Here is a 23,403-nt window from a genome sequence, read left to right as displayed (position 1 = left end):
GAGAGCGGAAACCGTGACCGTATACCGTTGAAACGTTAAAAGTAAATGTGCCTCCCGTCTTGGGAAGAATTTATTAAAAATGTTATGCATGTTGTTTAACCCTGTTACCCCTTTTACAGAAAAATAAAACCGGTGTAGGACGGCAGCCCGCGGACGGTCTGCGTTTTGCTAAGGGGGAATGTGTCGCCCTGGGCAAGCCAGGGGACACAGGTCACACACCACCACACCCCACACCCCAGGTAGGCACACCTAAGCTGAACCAAAAATCCTTGTTGCCTTCCTCCAGGAGTCTGATGATGCACACCGGGGGGTGGGCCAGGCGGTTGGCTCCGCCCACCAAGGAGCTCACAGCTCTGGAGGCAGGAAGTGTCAGGCAGATTAGCCCAGGCAGGGCTTGAGTAAACATCGAGATTAGCTCAGGAGGAGCTTGAGTGAGGAGCTAAAGTAAACAACAAAGAAGTGAAAGTGAGAGTAAAGAGAAAGAGGAGTAAAGGAGGAAAGCAAGTGAGGTGACAAGAAGAAAGGAAAGCCTGAGAGCCCAGCTTTGTGTAGGGCCAGTACAGCAAGGTCAGCGACGGCGGTGACTGTCCGGAGGGGGACCGTTTGGAAGTTCCTGGAAGGACCCCGTTGGCTGTGTGCCCGGTGGTCTGGAGCAGTGTTCCGAAAGACAGTCAGCACCAGGGCAGGGGCCTCTCGGACCCCGGCAAGGCTAGGAGTCGCCAAATTTGCTGAATCCGTCAGTGAAGGGGACGTAGATTCCCCCAACAACCAAGTCCCAATTGAAGGCAACAGTCCAACCTGTACAACAGAGGCACCGCCACCGCCAGGGCACCAGTCTCTGAGGGCCAGCGCCTGCGGGCAAAGTGTAGTGCTCCTCCGGCCCAGCTTGAAGCCGGGGAGCGGGTTACCGGTGGGGACCCATCGCAACCAACCGTACATACAGGTGCAAGGAAAAGGGACATCACCGTCACCTACCGGGAAAGCAAAGCAGCCGTCTGTGGGACCGTCCTACCAGCCGTTGGTTTACCGTACAAACTGTGTCACGTCTCAGGCTGAGTGAGTACCACAGTGCCGCAAGGCACAGCGCTGTCCCCGCGTCCCTGCGCCCACCAAGCCCTGCACCTCCCAAGCCATCACCGGGCCCCGGGATCACCAACCCCTACCCACGGAGGGGCAACACAACACCTGGCTGCTTCCCATCACCATCCCCGGGATCCCCGCATTAAGCAGCGGTGGTGCTACACATCACCACAACCGTGGGTGGCGTCACGGACATTATCCCAACATCCCAAAACCCCCTTTCACTCACGGGCAAGGAGTGTCGCTCGAGAAACCCCGGGATCCGGCCCACCGCTCGAGCCACCACTGAGCAGCTGCCGGACCCGAGCAGAAGGGGTGAGCGCGGTGTGCTGACACCCTCCTCCCCGCCCGCGACACACGCATTACCCGAACCGACACGGAGCCCCGACTCCCAGGTGAGTGCTCTACCCCCGGGAGCCCACACCAGCATACGCCGGCAACCCAGCCGACATATACCCTCGCATTGCTGGGGTTGCCGGCATACGCTGGTGTGGGCTCCCGTGCGTACGGGGGGCGGGGTACACTGGTAGCCATGGTACACATCGAGTAATGCCTGCCCTGGCCCCGCCCCCCGCACGCATTCCCCGAACCGACACGGAGCGCCGACTCCCAGGTGAGTGCTGTACCCCCGGGAGCCCACACAAGCGTACGCCGGCAACCCAGCTGACACATACCCTCGCCTTGCTGGGGTTGCCGGAGTACGCTGGTGTGGGTTCCCATGCGATCGTGTATGCGATCGGGTGTGTGCGTGTATGCGATCGGGTGTGTGCGTGTATGCGATCGGGTGTGTGCGTGTCGGTAGAAGGCAGAGGACCACGGCGTGCAGCACAGCTGCTGGGACCGCCCACCGGAGGGCACAGGGAGAAGTGGGGTGTGAGTGTATGCGATCAGATGTGTGCGTGTATACTGTCTGATGTGTGACTGTGCAGCACGATGGGGGGTGCGCAGCATGGGGGATGGAGCACGATGGGGAGTGCGCAGCATGGGGGATGGAGCACGATGGGGAGTGCGCAGCATGGGGGATGGAGCACGATGGGGAGTGCACAGCATGGGGGATGGAGCACGATGGGGAGTGTGCAGCATGGGGGATGGAGCACGATGGGGAGTGCGCAGCATGGGGGATGGAGCACGATGGGGAGTGCGCAGCATGGGGGATGGAGCACGATGGGGAGTGCGCAGCATGGGGGATGGAGCACGATGGGGGGTGCGCAGCATGGGGGATGGAGCACGATGGGGAGTGCGCAGCATGGGGAATGGAGCACGATGGGGAGTGCGTAGCATGGGGAATGGAGCACAATGGGGGGTGCGCAGCATGGGGGATGGAGCATGATGGGGAGTGCGCAGCATGGGGGATGGAGCACGACAGGGAGTGCGCAGCATGGGGGATGGAGCGCGAGGGGGGGTGCACAGCATGGGGGATGGAGCGTGATGGGGGGTGTGCAGCATGGGGGATGGAGCGCGATGGGGAGTGTGCAGCATGGGGGATGGAGCGCGATGGGGAGTGCGCAGCATGGGGGATGGAGCACGATGGGGAGTGCGCAGCATGGGGGATGGAGCACGATGGGGAATGCGCAGCATGGGGGATGGAGCACGATGGGGGGTGCGCAGCATGGGGGATGGAGCACGATGGGGAGTGCGCAGCATGGGGAATGGAGCACGATGGGGGGTGCGCAGCATGGGGGATGGAGCACGACGGGGAGTGCGCAGCATGGGGGATGGAGCACGACAGGGAGTGCGCAGCATGGGGATGGAGCGTGACGGGGGGTGCACAGCATGGGGGATGGAGCGCGATGGGGGGTGTGCAGCATGGGGGATGGAGCGCGATGGGGAGTGCGCAGCATGGGGGATGGAGCACGATGGGGAGTGCGCAGCATGGGGAATGGAGCACGATGGGGGGTGCGCATCATGGGGGATGGAGCGAGATGGGGAGTGCGCAGCATGGGGGATGGAGCACGACAGGGAGTGCACAGCATGGGGGATGGAGCGCGACGGGGGGTGCACAGCATGGGGGATGGAGCGCGATGGGGGGTGTGCAGCATGGGGGATGGAGCACGATGGGGAGTAGGCAGCATGGGGGATGGAGCGCGATGGGGAGTGCGCAGCATGGGGGATGGATCGTGATGGGGAGTGCACAGCATGGGGGATGGAGCGCGATGGGGGGTGCGCAGCATGGGGGATGGAGCACGATGGGGAGTGCGCAGCATGAGGGATGGAGCACGATGGGGGGTGCGCAGCGTGGGGGATGGAGCGCGATGGGGAGTGCGCAGCATGGGGGATGGAGCGCGATGGGGAGTGCGCAGCATGGGGGATTGAGCGCGATGGGGAGTGTGCAGCATGGGGGATGGAGCGCGATGGGGATGCGCAGCATGGGGGATGGAGCATGATGGGGAGTGCGCAGCATGGGGGAGGAGCACGATGGGGGGTGCGCAGCATGGGGGATGGAGCACGATGGGGAGTGCGCAGCATGGGGAATGGAGCACGATGGGGGGTGCGCAGCATGGGGGATGGAGAACGATGGGGGGTGCGCAGCATGGGGGATGGAGCGCGATGGGGGGTGCGCAGCATGGGGGATGGAGCGCGATGGGGGGTGCGCAGCATGGGGGATGGAGCGCGATGGGGGTGCGCAGCATGGGGGATGGAGCGCGATGGGGAGTGCGCAGCATGGGGGATGGAGCGCGATGGGGAGTGCGCAGCATGGGGGATGGAGCGCGATGGGGAGTGCACAGCATGGGGATGGAGCACGATGGGGGTGCGCAGCATGGGGGATGGAGCACGATGGGGGGTGCGCAGCGTGGGGGATGGAGCGCGATGGGGAGTGCGCAGCATGGGGGATGGAGCGCGATGGGGAGTGCGCAGCATGGGGGATTGAGCGCGATGGGGAGTGTGCAGCATGGGGGATGGAGCGCGATGGGGATGCGCAGCATGGGGGATGGAGCATGATGGGGAGTGCGCAGCATGGGGGAGGAGCACGATGGGGGGTGCGCAGCATGGGGGATGGAGCACGATGGGGAGTGCGCACCATGGGGAATGGAGCACGATGGGGGGTGCGCAGCATGGGGGATGGAGAACGATGGGGGGTGCGCAGCATGGGCGATGGAGCGCGATGGGGGGTGCGCAGCATGGGGGATGGAGCGCGATGGGGGGTGCGCAGCATGGGGGATGGAGCACGATGGGGTGTGCGCAGCATGGGGGATGGAGCACGATGGGGGTGCGCAGCATGAGGGATGGAGCATGATGGGAGGTGCGCAGCATGAGGGATGGAGCACGATGGGGATGCGCAGCATGGGGGATGGAGCACAATGGGGGGTGCGCAGCATGAGGGATAGAGCATGATGGAGATGCGCAGCATGGGGGATGGAGCATGATGGGGGGTGCGCAGCATGAGGGATGGAGCACGATGGAGATGCGCAGCATGGGGGATGGAGCACGATGGGGGTGCACATCTCCCTCCAAAACACACACACACACACTGCCACACGCGCACTGCACAACACACCACACACACACTGGGAACCACAAACACCGCCCTACACAGAAACCCACACACACAGACAACGCCGCACACATACAACACCCAACACACAAACACCGCAGCATACACAAATATACGCACATACCACGCAACACACACACATTGCACAAAACATACCTCCCCCAAAACACACACACGCACCCCACACCCACACAAACCGTGCAACACACACAGCACCACACACAGACAACACTGCAGACACACAGCGCTTCACAAACAACGCAACACACACACAGCGCTCCACACAAACAACAGCGCTCTCAGACACCAGCACCCAGACACCACCCAGAACATTTACAGCCGCTACACAAACACTTGGCAACTACACACAACAACATCTATATATATAACAAAAATCATACATTAACTACACAATAAATTCTAGAATACCCAATGCGTTAGAATCGGGCCACCTTCTAGTGTGTATATATATATATATATATATATATATATAGACAGGGCCATTTTTGGATAACTCCCATTACCCACTGATCAGGATGGACAACCACTCAGGAATGACATTGACCTAAGCACCACATCCCCTGGACACTGACAAATGGATGAGACAGTTATATGTTTATTTCTGTTTCACATGCTGTAAATTCCTAATGATGTATGGTTGATCATGACTCTGTAACAACATACCTGGATAAATTGCCGTTGTGGCTGCTGAACTTGCATAGGCGGGATGTTTTGTTGTTGGGTAGAATGTGGTGTTGTAAAGCCAGGGTGTAAAATTGCTTGACCCATTAACACAATGGGACCACTGTTGACAGATGTCTGCACTTCCAAGCTTCTGAATATTTGTGAGTTTTGTGAATATCTGCTACATAAAAGAGGAAAGGGTGTTAAGTCTTTTTTGTCAAAAGATGCATATTCTTTTAGATAAAAGTTCTCCAGATCCCCTTAAGATTAGCTGTAAACTGAATATTCCTTTAGCTAACAGCTCTCTTCTAACTGCCCACTACACATGTTTGTCTTCGAGTGTTCTCTGTAGGGAAAGTGTAGCAAGTCAATGTTGGACACTTTGCTCAGCAAGTTATCTCTGGGGAAACAAAAGGATTGGTCGATTTAATTAAAGGGCTGGTCCTGCACTTTAAATGTATTTTCAATGTATCTTTACACCCTAACCTCTTTTGTAAGAGAAAAAAAAGCATAAAAAATTAAGTAATAACCTTCTATCAACCCGAGGAAAGAGAAGAGGTGTTGGTTTTGTTGGACAAACGAACACACAGCAGAAATGCAAAAGATGTCTGCCTACCAGGGAATATCCCTTTGCAGAAGGGCTGGAACGCCTTTGCAATAATCCAAGGCAATAAAATGTAGTGAAGGGAGAATTTATATATCCCCACCCAGACTGTTAGGATAAATCAAAGAGGATAAAGCCCAGAAAGGAAAAATAGAAGGTAGTAGGAACCATCAGCATTAAGACAGAGAAGAAGAGGACCACAGCTCATCAGACAAGATAACTGACCATGGAACAAGAGGCCACCAGATCGAATCCCCAAATCGAGCCATGACATCCAGTTTCTATCATTGCCCTCAAACAAATCATCACAAGGGGGCAGCGCTGGTGTCACTCACTACTTCTATCACCACCTCCTCATGACATCTCTATGAGGGATACTTCTGTCTTTATAAATTATACCCACTTAATTACTTAATTACTATATCTATAAATAATAACAAGACAACTTCCATTGGACGAATGGCCACAGCTTTATATAACAAGTATATATATATATCTTTCCCGCGGCTCAACATGCCGCCCCTTTAATTAAAACCATAACTGATATATATATATACATTCCAAACACCACAAACCAAACACCGATAGGTCCATCCCAGAAGCAACCAATTCTTCCTATCCCCTGGCCGTATCCTAAAACCAGCCCAAGGGACCACCTCGGCCGTGACCAAAACCGACCCGAGGTGTGAGAGGTATTAATGTTCCATCGTTAAATACCCCTCCCCCGAACCTGCAGGACCTACACCCACAAGTTCCCAATTTCTTACGAAGCCACTACCCCTGAGTGACTTCGTACCACCAACCGAGTATCGGTACTCCCAGCCTCTGACAACGGACCTATCCCCCCGCTGTGACAAACAAATATTCCCATTCTTATCTTTTTATTTATTTATTTTCATTTATTTATTTTTCCTTTTTTTTTTTAAACATATATATATAGATATATATATATATATATATATAAATTATTATTACTTTTTCTTTTCTTCTTTTTTTTTTTTTTTTTTTACAATTAATTGGGGCGGGTGGGTGGGCCACGCTGATCTTCCTGCAGCAAGAGGAGGTAACCACTGCCTCACCCCACCTATATACCCCCCTGATCAGCCAGTCTCCTACCCTATCCCCCCAATCACAACTGCCCCCGTTCCACCAATCCCATAACCCCAAAAAATGCACACTTCTGCATTCCAAACATTAACCCCTTCAGACCCTAGCCCCCTCCAGATTGTCATGGGCTTATTCGCCCTTATAGGGCTCACTTGCCCTCTTGATGTCTTCTTCCAGACAAGCAATGGTGGCAGAGATAGAAGCAGAGTTTTGGCGCTACCTGCATTTATATCCCACAGCATCTATCATCCAAGATGTCTTCTGAGGGTAGCAATGTAAGAAACTAGTCAGTAACTGCAGTCACACCCTGGTGACGTCCTGTTCCAGGAGGGGCGATGGACATTGGAGGGAGTTCAGCCTAAGCCTCCTGTGATTTTGTGCCGGCCCCGTGCCAGCAGCCGGGCTGATCGGATCCGGATCCGCGGTGGCTTGAGGGGTGTCCGGACCCGGGGTTCGTGCAGCCACTCAAATGAAGGGGGTATTTACAAGGGATTGTGTTTAGAGTTTGTGACACCACCCATGTGAGGTAATGTGGAGTACGACCGCTGCAGTTGGGAGTACCCAAGGGTGATGGAGTGGGGCAGCCAGGTGTTAGAACCCTCCACGGGTAGGGGGAATGCCCTGGGACTCGGTGATGGTGTCTGGGGAGTGCCGTTGGGTGCGAAGAGGGTCACTTTCATACTCACTCAGTCCAGTAAACTGACACCGACAACTGGATAAACCAAAGTTCTGTATATTGCTCCCGCTGAGGGGAGCTAGTTCGTCTCCAATGGTGTTGCCTGGTGATCCGTGACCTTTCTCCTGGCACTAAGTTCATTTTTCTGTTGGTCCCGGTAGTAAGGAACTAGTCGAGTCCCGCTCCCCAGTATGGCTAACTGTGGGAGCTTGCTCTCAGGGTTCACGCTTGGGATTTTCTGGACTGTTTTTGTGGAAAGTCCTATCCCCCTCGTTGCGCTAGTACCCCGATTTTGGAGTGGGTGGAGAGCGGATCTTGAAGGCTCCGTTCTCGTTCGGTAAATTGTCAGGTTGCCTGAAGCTACTCCCTGACGTAGGGTCCACATACCCCGTCGTGTCCTGGTCCCAGCCCGGTGATGGTACAAGGCCGCCGGCTGTCCTCCTTGACAGTTCCGTGCCCCTTGTCACGATCCCCTGTGACCGGGGGTCCAGCTCCTACAAGGTCCAGACCACCGTCTGCTACCCAGGTGTCTCCAAGGAGCCCGGCTCCTGACCTCCTCTTTCCTTTACTTCCCACACTCAACTCTCCACTGCCTGACACTTCTGACCTCCTCTTAACCAACCACCCAAGTGGGCGACCCTATTCAACTCAGGTCGTCCACTGGTGTGTCTGGTTCGTGTGGTGCAGAGTGTAACTTAGGATTTTAATCAGCTGATGTAGGCAACACCATGTAGTTGGGAACCCACAACCAAGGAGGAGGCGGATATTGCACGGGAGGGCAGATTGTGCAATACCCTGTGACGACCCGATAATCCAGGGGCGTCACAATGTCATATTTGAGATTCTTCTCAAATGAAACATAAAAGGAATTGCAATAAAACACATTTAGGGATTAGCAAGAAATGGAAAAGTGTAGAACATTGTAATTTCTAATTTTAATGCTAATTCCAAAAGTGCTTAGGGTGTATAGATAGATATTTCGAAAACACATTTTCTGTGCAGGACCCAATTAAATCTACCCAATCCTTATCTCCTTTGGCATCAGATAGTCTGCCAAGGGAGGGTTGGGTAGCTTCCATACACATCAGATGTTTCACCACATAGAAAAATTCGTTTGTGATGCTAACAAAAATATATATATATATATTTTTTTTCTCATTTCAAGCACATATGCAGGACAAGGAGTACATGGACTACACCATTTCATATCATCCATTATGCTTATTTTCGGCCTCAATCTGCTGTTCATTCCCACTGATTGTTCTTCCTATGTGCTTGAAATAAATCTTTAAAATACCTTTATTGGTGAGTGCCACAAATGAATATTTCTATGCGAAGTGACTACAAAAACTGTTTTATTGAGCACAATTCAAATTCATTAGCTGATTAGTTAATTGTATAATATTTCCATAATGTGAAGATTATGCATGAGCAGCGCCAAAGTAGAGTGCTCTTGTTTTGTTACCCACCAGATGATTGGCTAGACCCGCCAATATCAGTGGGTTAAGCCAACCTTTATGTAATGTGTATGAGGGTCTTAAGTCTTTCCATTAAACTCCACTCTGTGAATAAAGACTAAAGTGAACATGCGTCCATTTGCTGCGCTTCATACCTTGCCTTTCATAGGACACTTACTGTATATGTCAGAAATCACCCATTACTAATTTTCTCTAACTATTAACACTAGAACTACTGAGGTAGTCATTTTGACTACTTTGCACCATGTATTTCTATATAGGTGTTACGAGTCCAAAAGTTCTAGTGTTAAAAACCTTGCCTGAGTATACCTTCCAAGAAATTGGAGACAACAATACAAAAACTTAGCATCTCGTAATAAGATCTATTCATTTCTTAATTATTTATATACTAAAACACCAATGTAAATTGGAATACCACAGTGAGTCTAAAATGCTAAATTGTTCTTATACTCTTTGATCCCATACTTAAAGAGAATCCATTGTGTTTTGCTATTATATTTTAAAGTGTTTTTCTCAATTGGTTTCTTGAGCAGCACACAGCTTTCCAGTCTCTTTCACTTCCTTTTGAGGAAGGACGGGCTTTCCTCTTGATTGACACTTGTGGTCAGTAGTAGAACATGTGCTGGGCTTTATTGTTCTACTTTAATACATTCCTTTGTTGTTCTGAAGTCTACACTGTTATTACTGTATTTGCAGGTATAGATAACAGGGCCTTTGAACAAGCACATGGCTCTGGAAAGTGAGGGCAGCTAAATTTAGGGTCAGGGGCTTGTAATTTTGCAGTACGAATAAGGCTATGTGTCCACGGGAGAATGTAGCTGCGGATTTTTCTGCATCAAAATCCGCAGCTTTCCCGCAAAATCCGCACCTTTTCAAAGCGGCGGATTTGCCGCGGATTTACCGTGGAATTGCCGCGGATTTTGGTGCGGATTTTTTTTTTTCCCCAATTTTAAAGCCAAAATCCGGATGAAAATCCGCAACAATAATTGACATGTTACAGATTTTTCCGGATCAAAATCCGCACTAAATCAGCTGCGGAAAAATCCACAGCGTGGGCACAGCATTTCCAAACTGCCATAGAAATGGCTGGGAAGTGCCTGAGCTGCAGATTTTCGGGAAATCCGCGGCTTTTCCGTGAGAAATCCGCGGCAAAATCCGCGCATTTTCCGCAGCGTGGGCACATAGCCTAACAGGTCAAAAGCTGACAATGAAAGGGTAGATAGGTGAGCAGCTAACTGCACTATAGAAGCCAATGGACTGGAGACAAGTGACTGGAATCTCAGAAGTTAACTCAACAGCCTGAAATGTTAATACTGCACATGTAATCAGTTGCCTTGGCACTATGTAAAATAAAAGCTTTTATTGCAGGAGAACAAACGCAGATAGAAAAGGCAAGTCAATAGCAAACTTGACTATTTTCACTGTCTAACTATACTAATGTCATAACATGAGAATACCCCTTTAATAATTTCCAAAATTGGGTTTAAAATTTATAATAGAAAAAAAAAAGCCAGCTCACCCTTAGTAGTGATATGGAATGGAGTCTCTTGATCTGCACGGAGAACGCCCCCGCCAGGGCTACACGACTCAGGAAAAAGAGAAACATCCAGCGGAGAAAGGTAGGGATAAAAACATCTTCTGTTTATTAAGCCATTAAAATAGCGCAGTGGTACTGGCACCGAACAGTCCCTTTAGGGAATAAATCCAACACGTTTCAACATCGGTGAGGTCGTAATCATGGATATCCACGGAGGATGTTTTTATCCCTAACTTTCTCCCCTGGATTTTTCTCTTTTTCCTAAAATTTATAATACACAATTTCATAAAAATATCATAGGTGCCCCTAATTTTTAATAGATGGATACCTAACTAGTGTTGAGCGGACCCGGATCCGCAAAATCCGGATCCGCACAGTTTGAGAGCTCGATCCGAGTCCGACCAGTACGCGGGATTCGGGTTGCACGATCCGGATCCGTTTTTTTTTCTCTCGTTAGTAATCTCAACTCTGCTTCATACTACAGCTATGAACTCTGATTGTGTCACATCTGCTGCACACAGTAAACTAAGTGATACATCTTTGGATTCAGTGTCTCTGTTCCTACATTATGCTGCTCTCAGATGAGGTAGCAAAACCTGCTGACCATTTCCCTTTAATTAGTTATTTAAAAGAAACATTCAAATAGTGTTTTACTAATTTAGTAACCTCTGTAGTCACATACTTAGTCTGATGTCCACCATCTGACAATCTTCTTGTGCTACATGAGCTTGGCATCATTGGCTGGATAGGTTGACTGAGGAGAAGTCTAAATTATAACAAAAAAAATCAGTAGTGCAAATAACTTGTTATTGTAAAGATCCACAAATATAAGAAGAATTATTGAAGGATTTCTCTTCAATACTTTTTTTCTCTGTATGGAATAGTCTTTTCTGCCTAATATGTGGAAAAAGCTGACGTCATTATCACTGTGAAATAGAAGTATAGTGTTGGGGGATATGACAAGAGGTTGATTTACAGAAAACAATTTGCATGTATACAGAGACTACCGTAAATTGGTTCTGTAGGATGCCTCTGCGGGACCAAATGCACTCCCTGACAGATGATGTCTGGAGAAATAAGGATGGGGCAGTCCGAATCTTAACACCCTACTCTTTTCTTCTACCTAAGAAAAGCTGCTGTCTGAGACGTCTCGCAGGAGCTTTCTCCTTCTTCTCTTTGGAAACATATGAACGCTTGGCTGACCGAAATATACATGCATGGTGTGTGTATGGTGTGTGTGTTGAGGGGGGAGGACTATGTAAAACTAACAGATCTGTTTATATGAATTACTAGCTGTAGTACCCAGTCGTTGCCCAGGATAGAAACTAAGTGTCTCTCTCTCACTCTCTCTCTCTTCCACTCTCTCACTCTGTCAGTCTGTCTCCCACTCTGTCTGTCTGTCTCCCGCTCTGTCTGTCTGTCTCCCGCTCTGTCTGTCTCCTCCTCTCTCTGTCTGTCTCCCGCTCTGTCTGTCTGTCTCCCGCTCTGTCTGTCTCCCACTCTGTCTGTCTCTCTCCCGCTCTGTCACACTCTATCCTGTCTGTATTTGTTTCTCTGTCTATTTCTCTCTGTCTCTCTCTATCCCTCTCGATCTTTCTCTGTTTCTCTATGTCTCTCCGTCTCTCTTTCTATCGTCTCTCTCTGTCTGTCTTTCTCTCTCTCTGTCTCTCTTTTTTTGTCTCTTTGTCTGTCTCCCTCCCTCTCTGTCTCTGTCTGTCTCTCTGTGTGTCTCTCCCTGTCTACCTCTCTCTGTCTGTCTCTCTGTCTCTGTCTGTCTCTCTTTGTCTGTCTGTCTCTCTCTCTCTGTCTGTCTCTCCTTCTGTCTCTCCCTCTGTCTCTCCCTCTGTCTCTCTCTCTGTCTCTCTCTCTGTCTGTCTCTCTCTCTGTCTCTCTCTCCTTCTGTCTCTCCCTCTGTCTCTCCCTCTGTCTCTCTCTCTGTCTCTCTCTCTGTCTCTCTCTCTGTCTCTCTCTCTGTCTCTCTCTCTCTGTCTCTCTCTCTCTGTCTATCTGTCTCTGTCTGTCTGTCTCTCTGTCTCTGTCTGTCTGTCTCTGTCTGTCTATGTCTCTGTCTGTCTCTCTGTTTCTCTCCATATCTCTCTGTCTGTCTCTCTGTCTGTCTCTCTGTCTGTCTCTCTCTATCTGTCTCTCTGTATCTCTGCTTCTCTCCATATCTCTCTGTCTGTCTCTCTGTCTCTCTATATCTATCTCTCTTTGTATCCGTCTCTCCACCGAAATCATATTAACTGACACATAAGTTGTCTTATACTAAGAATGTCCTTCGTTGCCTATAACAACCAATCAGAGCAGGTTTTTTGGTGATTAACTGTAAAGCACGGAGTTAAATCTTCTCCTTAAAACATAGTCTGACATTCCCTGAGTCAAATGCAGTGTCTGTGCAAAATTTTGTGATTGTAAATGAGACGCGGATTCCTTTAGCGGACATACATGCAGACACACAAACATACATATATACACATATACATACACTCAGCTTTATACATTCGATTTTATACTACATTGTAACTAATTTTAAGTAACAAAATCATGGTTGCGAAATTAGTACTTGGTAACAATTAGCTCAGCAATTTATCCAAGGTGTAAACGTATAGTGATTACGTTTAGGAAGCATATAATGAAATATTCTAACAAAAATACAGAAAATATTATTTCTTGTGATAGTACAGGAAAATATTGGTATATGTATACTCTCACCTGAGCTGCCTGTCATGACTGAAATTTGGAGCTCTTTGATGTTGGCTGTTATCCTGCTGCACGCCAACAGAGGGTGCTGTGCTTATATTCTGGCCCAATGCTGTGGGAGAGTTGAGTTGAGAGGTAGGAATTATACTGGATGAGTGGCCACTGCTTGGTATTCCTGACATGCTTCCCAATGCTTTCTGTCCCTAAAACACATTTCCATATTGTAAAATAACAGTAAACAACAATCAGACAATTTAGGGTCATTTGTTTTAAAAATAGTAAGGGCTTTCTTGTCTTTGACAGTGACACTTTTTGTTAAATTTGGAGAGGTCCCAGTCTACTTTCAGGAGCACCCAGGGATCAGCTGTTTAGTCCTTCTGCAGCCCACCCAGAGAAAATGATACTGTAGCGCCCCCTGGGGCCATAGGGGTTACTCGTCACTGGGCCAGTGGTTTTGTGCGGTTACTGTGACTGGCCTGACCCGGCTCCGTGGCCCCGTCGGCTACATGTAAAGAATGAACGAATGGGTGTCCGGTGTAAAGGGGGATGGAAGGAGGGTGAAGGGTCCCTGGGAAGCGTGTCACCGGTTGAAGTGGTGATGGGGGTTCCGGCCTCCTCCACCGCGGACCTTTCCTGTGACTTTTCTTTTTGCAGGAGCGGTGTTGGATGGGAATGGGGAATGGTTTGCAGCTCCACCCGTGGTGCGCGGCCAAGAATCGGTCGCCGCTGCGAGATTTTGTTCTCCTCCAAGGCTGATGTTAACGCAGCCCAGATAGTCCAGCTCCCCACAGATTAAGCTAGCCCCAGGGAAGGGCGATGGGGACAGTTGATGGTACCGAAGCACGTAGCGGTGGCGTCGGCAATGATAAGGACAACACCGGGGTTGCGGTTCGTTCAATGTTCCTTTTTACTCACAGTTCTTAAAGGTCCCTGGAGGTGCTGCTTTTTGCCACCCTTGATGGACTCCAGCCGTTCCCGGGTGAATCAGAGGCAATCACCGGTGTCTGTGGAAATGTGTGCAACCTTCCTCCTTGCGCTGACTTGCAGCTCCCCGTGGCCTGAAGCAACTTGGGGACTCCACTGTCCGTGTTAAGTGTTTTATCCAGTATGCAGGTGACACGGGTCCTATCCGTGGGGCCTGGCTGTAAACCCGACCCCAGATCCTACATGTCACTGTGCTCCAGGAAAGTGGGTGGTGGGCGATGAGACATGAAATCCCCATCCCCTGCAAATTTGTTAGAGTCCGTGAAGGTTTCCCCATCTGAGGGTTCTGCACCCCGATGCGCTGGCAGCACTGTGGAAGTGTTTAAGCTCCCCCCCAGCTGACATGTCTCCTCTGTCTCGCCATTTTCACCGGTCGCCTCTGTCTCTCGCCCTCTTCCAGTCTGGCCAATCATAGCTGTAAAAGCTCTGTGAAAAACTCTCTATAGTAGCCATGGCACTACAAGTCCCATTATGTTCTGACACTCTCTCCCCCTTCACCGAGATGGCTCCTAAGCACACATCTCGGGTGGTCCCCCTGAGGGGAGCTGAGTGTAGCACTAACCCCCAGAGGACCTGTTGTTCCTTCACTGTCTCAGACTGTTCTGCAGTGAAAACTGTTTGTGTTTCTCTTCCTCACTCAGTGCCCCCACCCTTGGGATGACTCTTAGTGACTGTTGCCCGGGTAACCTGGAATTCCCCAGACTGTCCACCTTCCTGTGTAAGTGGTGACTAGATTTTTTGTGTAAGTGAGAAAACAACACCAGTGATTAACTCCTTCATCACCCAAGTCCAAGCATTGTACCATAAATGAAATGCAATGCCCTGTAGCTACTGAAGTCTCAGGGGCGCCACAATACATTACAGTCATTCCATAGGAACTTTAAGCCCTTTAATAATGCAACTTCGTTTTGGCATTTAAGGGAATATGTCACTAGGTTTTTGCCACCTAATTTGAGAGCAGCATACTGTAGGGGCTGATTCCAGCGATGTGTCACATACTACCGTAGGCTTCTGCCACACTCACGTGAAATTCACGCACGTGCCAAGAGACACGTATTTTCCCTGCGTGTTGCATGCAGGTAAGTACGTGTCTCTGGTACGTGCGTGACACGTGTGTTCTACGTGTGCTATCCGCGATAGCACACGTAGAACCGGTAATTATTATACTCACCTGGTCCTTCCTGATGTCCGCGCTGCTGTCCGTGGTGCTGATCCTCGGTCTCCAGCCCTCCCGTCTCCCCGCTGCTGCTGCTGCCAGGCAGTGAAGTGAATATTCAATGAGAATAATGAGCGGCGGTCGGCAGCAAGAGGCAGCAGCGGCAGAAACAGGAGGGCTGGAGAAGGTGAGTTAATGTTTTTTTATTTTTCACTGACATGTGTGGTTTCTCCGGTGCGTGTCACACGGGACCGCATCCACACTACACCCGTGTGGTGCGGGTGCGGGCCGTGTGACACCCGTGCTGCGGGAGAAAACACTGACATGTCAGCGCTTTCAAAAAAGCACACACGTACAAACGCACACGGACACACGTTCCGTGTGGTTTTACGTGTGTGTGCCTGCTACAATAGGGTAGCATTGGTTAAAGTGTCTCCGTGCCGCCGGTACGTGTAAAAAATGACAAACACGTGCCGGCAGCACGGATGTGTGGCGCTAGCCGTAGGCAGTGTGCTGTAGTTTGATAATCTCCTGGTGATAAAACAGTGATGTTATCACTAGAGGACTAGTAGACCTGCGCTTGGGTAGTCATACATACTCATGAGCTCTAAATAACCCCCGCCCTCACCTCTGATTGACACATACAATAAACAGCGTACACAGAAAACTGTCATTCAGTGCTGTTTGCAGAGTTATACAGAGCTCAGCATTCAGAGATCTTGCATCTAGATCTATAACTCTGCAAAATATAAAGCCTTTTTTAATCAAAACTACACTAAACAGCCTAATAAGTGATACATCACTGGAATCAGTGTGTCTGCTCCTACATCATGTAGCTCTCAGATTGGGTATCCAAAACCAGGTGACAGATTCTCTTTAGGAGATTGTATAGAATAAAAAAAATGTGCTGCCTTAAAAGGAAACATTGCCAAGGAAGGTTGAGCTGTAATATCATCCACGATCCAATTCATGGAGAGGTGTGGTGCTATATCTGGAAGATTAGAATTTTGGTTTTGTTTACCTTTCAGGTTTTTAATCTTCCACCATGCTGCATAAATCTGTTACATTTATGTTACCAAATCTATAGAGGTTTTTTTATGTTAGTGGTATGGTTTGAAAGCCACTCACTATTGTAATGATGTTAACAAATGGAACAAAATGTGTTGCACAAAGATTCCTTTGGTCAGGCTTTTAGGCTATGGGCGCACTAGAAAAGTGATTTTTCTCAAGAAAATTTTTTGAGAAACTTCTGGGAGTTGAAGATTACCGCACCTGCGGTAAAAAACTGCACCAAAACTGCGGGGAAAACGCATGTGTTTTTGCCGCGTTTTTTCCGCGGTTTTGACGCGATTTTTCCGCAGGTTGGTCCCTGCGGTTTTTTTATGCTGTAACTGCAATAAATAATATAGATAATAGATAGATAATCGATAGATAGACAGACAGATAATGGATAGAGGGAAAGATGGATAGATGAATAGATAGATAGATAGATAGATAGATAGATGAGAAAGACCTATATAATGTCCCACCTCCCTGCATATTCTAAGCTGGCACCCTTTAGTGACTTTCATGTGGCACTAAAGGGTGCTTAGCCTTGTATTTAGCCAAAAAATAAATAAATAATTAAAAAAAAAAATAACGTGGGGTCCCCCCATCTTTTGTAGCCAGCTAGGGTAAAGCAGACGGCTGCAGCCTGCAGACCACAGCTGGCAGCTTCACCTTGGCTGGTAATCCAAATCTGAGGGCACCCCACGCTATTTTACATTAAATAAATAATTTAAAACAAAAAACGTGGCGTCCCCCCTAAATTGGATCACCAGCCAAGGTAAAGCGGACAGCTGTGGTCTGGTATTCTCAGACTAGGGAGGTCAACTGTTATTGGACACTCCCCAGCCTAAAAATAGCAGGCCGCAGCCGCCCCAGAAGTGGCGAATCCATTAGACATGCCAATCCTGGCGCTTCGCCCCAACTCATCCCGTTGCCCTGGTGCGGTGGCAAACGGGATAATATATGGGGTTGATGCCAGATGTGTAATTGGGTTAGTGATGTCACGCATCTATCAGATACCTGACATCACCAACCCAGGCAGTAAGAAATAAAAGATAGATAACAAAAAAAGTTTTATTTGAAAAAACACTCCCCAAAACATTGCCTCTTTCACCAATTTGTTGAAAAGAACAATCAATTCCACGTCCGGCGTAATCCAATAAGGGGGTCCCACGGCGATCCATACCATAGTCACTGTCCCAGTCAATGAAGAACAGAATGTTCCCCATTGGCTGGGAGAGCAATGCAGTGACCTGAGCAAACATCAATAGGTCAGCCCAGGTCACTGCAGGGGATGACCAGCTCTGACTTCAGGAGCTTAGATGAGATCATTATCTGCAGTGACGATCTCCTGCACTGCTGACGTCAGCGCTGTCACTGACTTCTATGCCTGCCGCGGTCTCAGCAGTATCGCGAGAGCCTGTGATGTCACCGCTAGTGACAGTCTCGGGCAGCCCGCGAGACGGGCATAGACGGCAGTGACAGCACTGACTTCAGGAGGCAGGAGATCGTCACAGCAGGTAATGATCTCATCTAACCTCCTGACAGCAGCGCTCGGCATCCCCGCGGCTGCTCGCACTGCAGCGTGAGAAGCTGCTGACACTGCGGGCAGACACTGACACTGCTGTGCTGGCAGCGGCAGGGCTGCAGCGGGACACAGACTGCACGGGCACCCACCTGAGGTCACACGGAAGTGCTTCTGTGCAGCGTCCAGGGAGTGTGACGTCTGTGTGTTTACTCTGCTCCGCTTCCTCTTCTGTCATAATGACATCACTTCCTGCAAAACCGCAGGCAGTGATGAGCATTACCGCAGGTAAATCGCGGCTATACCGAAGGTATACTGTACATCATTTGCTAGCTGCGGTATACCCCCGGTATTTCGCGATTACATTACAGTCAATGGAGTGAAATACCGCAGGTACCTGCGGAAAAGAAGTGACATGCACATTTTCTCAAGAAATTTTCTCAAGAAATTCTGCTCAAAGAATTTTCTTGAGAAGAAAACGCAGTGTGTGCACAGCTATTTTTTTTCCCCATAGGGTTTGCTGGGAAATGTCTGCAGAAAGATTTCAAACATTTCTCAAGAAATGTCCGCAGCAAAACCGCTGGTAAAACCGAGGGTAAAGACGCAGTGTGTGCACAGGGCCTTATTCAGTTTTTGCTCTTTTGTCTATTTTTATGGTAGAGGGCTAAACAAAAAAAGTAGTTCTGGCATGGTTTTCATTTTAGTTGTAATTTTTTTTTTTTTTTTTAGATTTTTTGGGTAAAGAAAAAAAGTGATTCAGAAAAGTTACAGTGCTTTTATATCATAAAATAGTGAGAAGGTAAAGCGAAAAGCTACCGATCAGTGTTCCTTGCAGAACTTAATAAATAAAAGTGACATGCTACCTTGCAGGATATGCCATCCCTCATCACAGGATGGGGTGGTATAATACACTGGTTTGGAATCTGAGAGGTGGGTATCTGCCCTGGGGCTGAAGAAGTGGACCTCACTTGCTGAGGTATCGTGCCAGCTCTAAGGGGCATTTGCTGTTGCTGTGGGTCACTCTGTGGTACATTACTAAGGCTCACAGAAATAATCTGAGGCTGGCAAAACATCTGGCAGAAACTTTCAAACAGTAGTTTTTAATTAGAACAAAACTGATGAGTAGACCAGCAACACGCACAGCGTTTAGCAACTATTTTCATAGTGTTTTTAGAGTGGCCTATCAATTATCATCCCAAAGTCTATAGTCAATTTTAAAAAAACATCTACATACAACATAGATTTTGTTTTTTGGCATTTCACTAGTGCTTTTTAAGTCAGTGTTACGATAATACTATGTGAACACAGTAAATAGCTACTGTATACATATTATGGACTATGTGGATTGCTCACATAAGGAATAGATATACAGTACACAGCAAAAGACTGAATAACCACAGAGTAATCCAAAATATACTATTTTTATATATATATATATATATATATATATATATATATATATACACACACAATGACATAATAAAATATCTAATATACATGAGTATAAATCTACACCACTGCATATATACCATTCAGAAATACACAAGCATATAAATCAGGACTCCTTGAAAATGCTTCTGAGCGAAACGTACGTGAGTTCTGGGGTCGTTTTATATTACGCTGTTCTTATTCATTCATTTGCTGTGTATATCTATGTTCTGCTACTGACAGAATGCTTGAGTGTTGACACTTACTGGTAAAGGATCCTGAACCATACTGAGCTGCTCCTGGATCTTTTGTAGCTCCTCCTGCTGCCACCTTATATTGGCCTGGATGTTTAATCTCCTCTGTTCCAGCTGGTTTTTTAAAGTTTGGAAAATCCCATGAGCAGATAACTAAAAATATAAATTATATTTCCTTTGTGAGGATTGGTCATCCTGAGAGTACATTTATAATCTGTTCTAATATACAGTATATATATATATATATATATATATATATATATATATATATATATATACACATAGTACAGACCAAACGTTTGGACGCACCTCCTCATTCAAAGTGTTTTCTTTATTTCCATGACTCTGAAAATTGTAGATTCACATTGAAGACATCAAAACTATGAATTAAAACATGTGGAGTGAGATACTTAAAAAAGTGTGAAACAACTGAAAATATGTCTTGTATTCTAGGTTTTTCAAAGTAGCCACCTTTTGCTTTCATTACTACTTTGCACACTCTTGGGATTCTCTTGATGAGCTTCAAGAGTAGTCACTAGAAATGGTTTTCCAACAGTCTTGAAGGAGTTCCCAGAGATGCTTAGCACTTGTTGGCCCTTTTGCCTTCACTCTGGTCCAGCTCACCCAAAACCATCTCGATTGGGTTCAGGTCTGGTGACTGTGGAGGCCAGGTCATCTGGCGTAGCACCCCATCACTCTACTTCTTAGTCAAATAGCCCTTACACAGCCTGAAGGTGTGTTTGGGGTCAATGTCCTGTTAAAAAATAAATTATGGTCCAACTAAATGCAAACCGGATGGAATAGCACACCGCTGCAAGATGCTGTGGTAGCCATGCTGGTTCTGTATGTTTTCAATTTTGAATAAATCCCCAAGAGTGTCAGCAGAAAAGCACCCCCAAACCCTCATACCTCCTCCTCCATGCATCACGGTGGGAACCAGGCATGTAGAATCCATCCGTTCACCTTTTCTACAAAGACACGGTGGTTGGATCCAAAGATCTCAAATTTGGACTCATCAGACCAAAGCACAGATTTCCACTGGTCTAATGTCCATTCCTTGTGTTCTTTAGCCCAAACAAGTCGCTTCTGCTTGTTGCCTGTCCTTAGCAGTGGTTTCCTAGCAGCTATTTTACCATGAAGGCCTGCTGCACAAAGTCTCCTCTTAATAGTTGTTCTAGAGATGAGGTGTGTCCAAACTTTTGGTCTGTACTGTATATATATATATTGTGTTAACTGATTGAAGACCCACTGTCTTGCATAAAGAGAATGGGAGATATTTAATTCTGAATTTAAAGTTTGCCCAAATTGTGACATCTCTTTCTAAATGTATTAAAGTTGTAATACATAAGTTTTAATACCTACAACAAAATAAAATATGCCAAAAAAGGGTTAACCTCTTGGCGTGAAGTTGTAATTGCATTTTCAGTATAAAAGTTGCATATTCTAGAGGAGTCATAGATGTGGAACATTTGGGTTCCAATCATGTTTAAAGGGAACCTGTCACCTACTCATCTGTGGGGAGGTCCGGTCCGATGGATGTCACTGATCTTGACCCAGTGCCTCCTCTATCCTTGCAAGCACCATCCTCTTTCCCTGCTCCATGTGGATGATGCATGTGCTGGTAATGGACAAAGAACGCCCACGCATGCACGCTACAATACTTTGATCTACCCTCTGCAAGGTAGAGAGACATGCGCAAGGCAAGCGCAGGAGCATAATGACGGACACCGTGTGGATAGCGTAAAATTCGTCATCCACACAGTGCATGGAAAGAAGACAGTGATCGCAAGCAGAGAGGAGGTGTCAGGTCAAGACCACCAATGCCCATCAGATTGGAGCAGACTGCCTCGAAGGTTAGTAGGTGAAAGGTTCCCTTTAATATGAATAAAAAGTCACAATTGTTATAGCAACATTCTTAGTTTACTACCACTCATAAAAAGTGCGCAAGCATAAAGTTGGAGCCATATTTCTCATTAAAGTGTGACATTTAATAAATATGAAGTGGCTGAGTTGAAGTGAGTACTCTAAATATATTGTGTAAACTATCCTATTTTTAATAAATGAGGACCAATTTGTGTCCACAGACATTTCCAATTAAAGACATAAAACATTTACTTATTGGTCAGTCTACAAGGGGGGGTGTAGTTTTGCTTGGTTTGTGTTACAGTCAGAGTAAAAGCTAGGTGTTTCTACTATACCACAGATAATTAATTTTTGCAGCATTTTTTTGCTTTGTTTTTTATACAAGTAATAAGCTGCTTTTTACAGTACCAGCTACAGCTATAAGATGTTACGCATCTGTCCCGGATCCGTGTTTTGATTCCCTCAGCCTGATCCTCTAAACTCTGATATGCTCGACATTGGGCTTTTCAGATGGCCTATATAAGGCTCACTAAGGCGGGCTTTACACGTTGCGACATCGGTAATCGGTATGATATATCATAGGGGTCACGTCATTAGTGACGCACATCCGGCGCCGTTACCGACATCGCAGCGTGTAAACCCTAGGAGCGACGATCACCGATCGCAAAAATGTAAAAAACCGTTGATCGGTGACACGTCGCTCCTTTTCATAATATCATTACTGCTGCCGGTACGATGTTGTTTGTCGTTCCTGCAGCTCCACACATCACTGTGTGTGAAACCGCAGGAACGACAAACATCTCCTTACCTGCATCCACCGGCTATGAGGAAGGAAGGAGGTGGGCGGGATGTTATCTCCCGCTCATCTCTGCCCCTCCGCTTCTATTGGCCAACAGCTTAGTGACGTCGTGGTGACGTCGCTGTGACGCCGAACGCACCTCCCCCTTGAAGGAGGGATTGTTCGGCGGTCACAGCGACGTTGCCGACCAGGTATGTGCGTGTGGTGCTGTCGTAGCGATAATGTTCGCTACGGCAGCAAGCACCACATATCACATGTGCAACAGGGGCGGGTGCTATCGCGCTCAACATCGCTAGCAATCGCTAGTGATGTTGCAGCGTGTAAAGCCCGCCTAAGACATACCCCTGTGTCTTGGTATTTAGACTTGTTATTGGTCTGTGCATGATGACCTGTCTGTGTCTCCATGACGTTACCTGTCTGCTTATGACTTCGAGAACCTCTGCTACTGGACTCTTGTTTTCTAGCGGCTTCCAGTATTTCTGCTACCAGCCTCCTGTCTGTCTGCGGCTTTCAGCACATTTGCTACGAGACTCCTGCCTGTGGCTTTCAGTACCTCTGCTACCAGCCTCCTGTTGGTTTGTAGCTTCCAGTACCACTGCAATCGGAGTTTAGTCTGCCTGTGGCTTCCAGTGCGTCTTCTGTTTCTGCGTGGCTCTCTAAAGCGCCAGGGTGGGGCAGTCGTGGGCGAGGGTTGGGGTCCTCAACCCACCCTGACACAGTACAGACACAGGGGGCAGAGTGGTGTAAGGAGTGGGTGTGGAGGTGGTATCTGCTTGAAGCTGCTCTGCTGGGGTTTCATCCGGCTTCTCTGGATCTTGTTCACTACAACCGGCATCGCACTTTGTACTTTCAGTAATGAGTCCACGACTGGTTAAAACCATAACAACTTTACTGAGCATATGTTTAGCACACAGCTTCCACTTCTTAAAGTCAGTCTTTACATCGAGATCTTAACGTAGATTTCTTTCCTTACTGAACCCAGCTCTTT

At 48.1% G+C, this 23,403-nt stretch overlaps 1 protein-coding gene across 4 annotated transcripts in view; it reads right to left on the bottom strand.

The window, feature by feature from the left end:
* The window catches only part of NPAS2 (neuronal PAS domain protein 2), a 253,292-nt gene that overhangs the window by 28,231 nt on the left and 201,658 nt on the right, over positions 1 to 23,403 (bottom strand). For 2 of the 4 annotated variants that reach the window (XM_075336458.1, XM_075336459.1), the window contains exons 16-19: positions 19,766 to 19,906; positions 13,372 to 13,562; positions 11,342 to 11,425; positions 5,258 to 5,438 (exon numbers count right to left, since the gene is read on the bottom strand). In XM_075336458.1, the coding sequence (XP_075192573.1) occupies positions 5,258 to 5,438; positions 11,342 to 11,425; positions 13,372 to 13,562; positions 19,766 to 19,906 (597 nt within the window). The remainder of the gene's footprint in view (positions 1 to 5,257; positions 5,439 to 11,341; positions 11,426 to 13,371; positions 13,563 to 19,765; positions 19,907 to 23,403) is intronic. The other 2 variants (XM_075336460.1, XM_075336461.1) reach the window with 1 other exon arrangement.

The sequence above is a fragment of the Anomaloglossus baeobatrachus genome, chromosome 2, assembly GCF_048569485.1.
Source record: "Anomaloglossus baeobatrachus isolate aAnoBae1 chromosome 2, aAnoBae1.hap1, whole genome shotgun sequence".
NCBI lineage: Eukaryota > Metazoa > Chordata > Amphibia > Anura > Aromobatidae > Anomaloglossus > Anomaloglossus baeobatrachus.
This window is presented reverse-complemented; position numbering and strand designations above follow the sequence as displayed.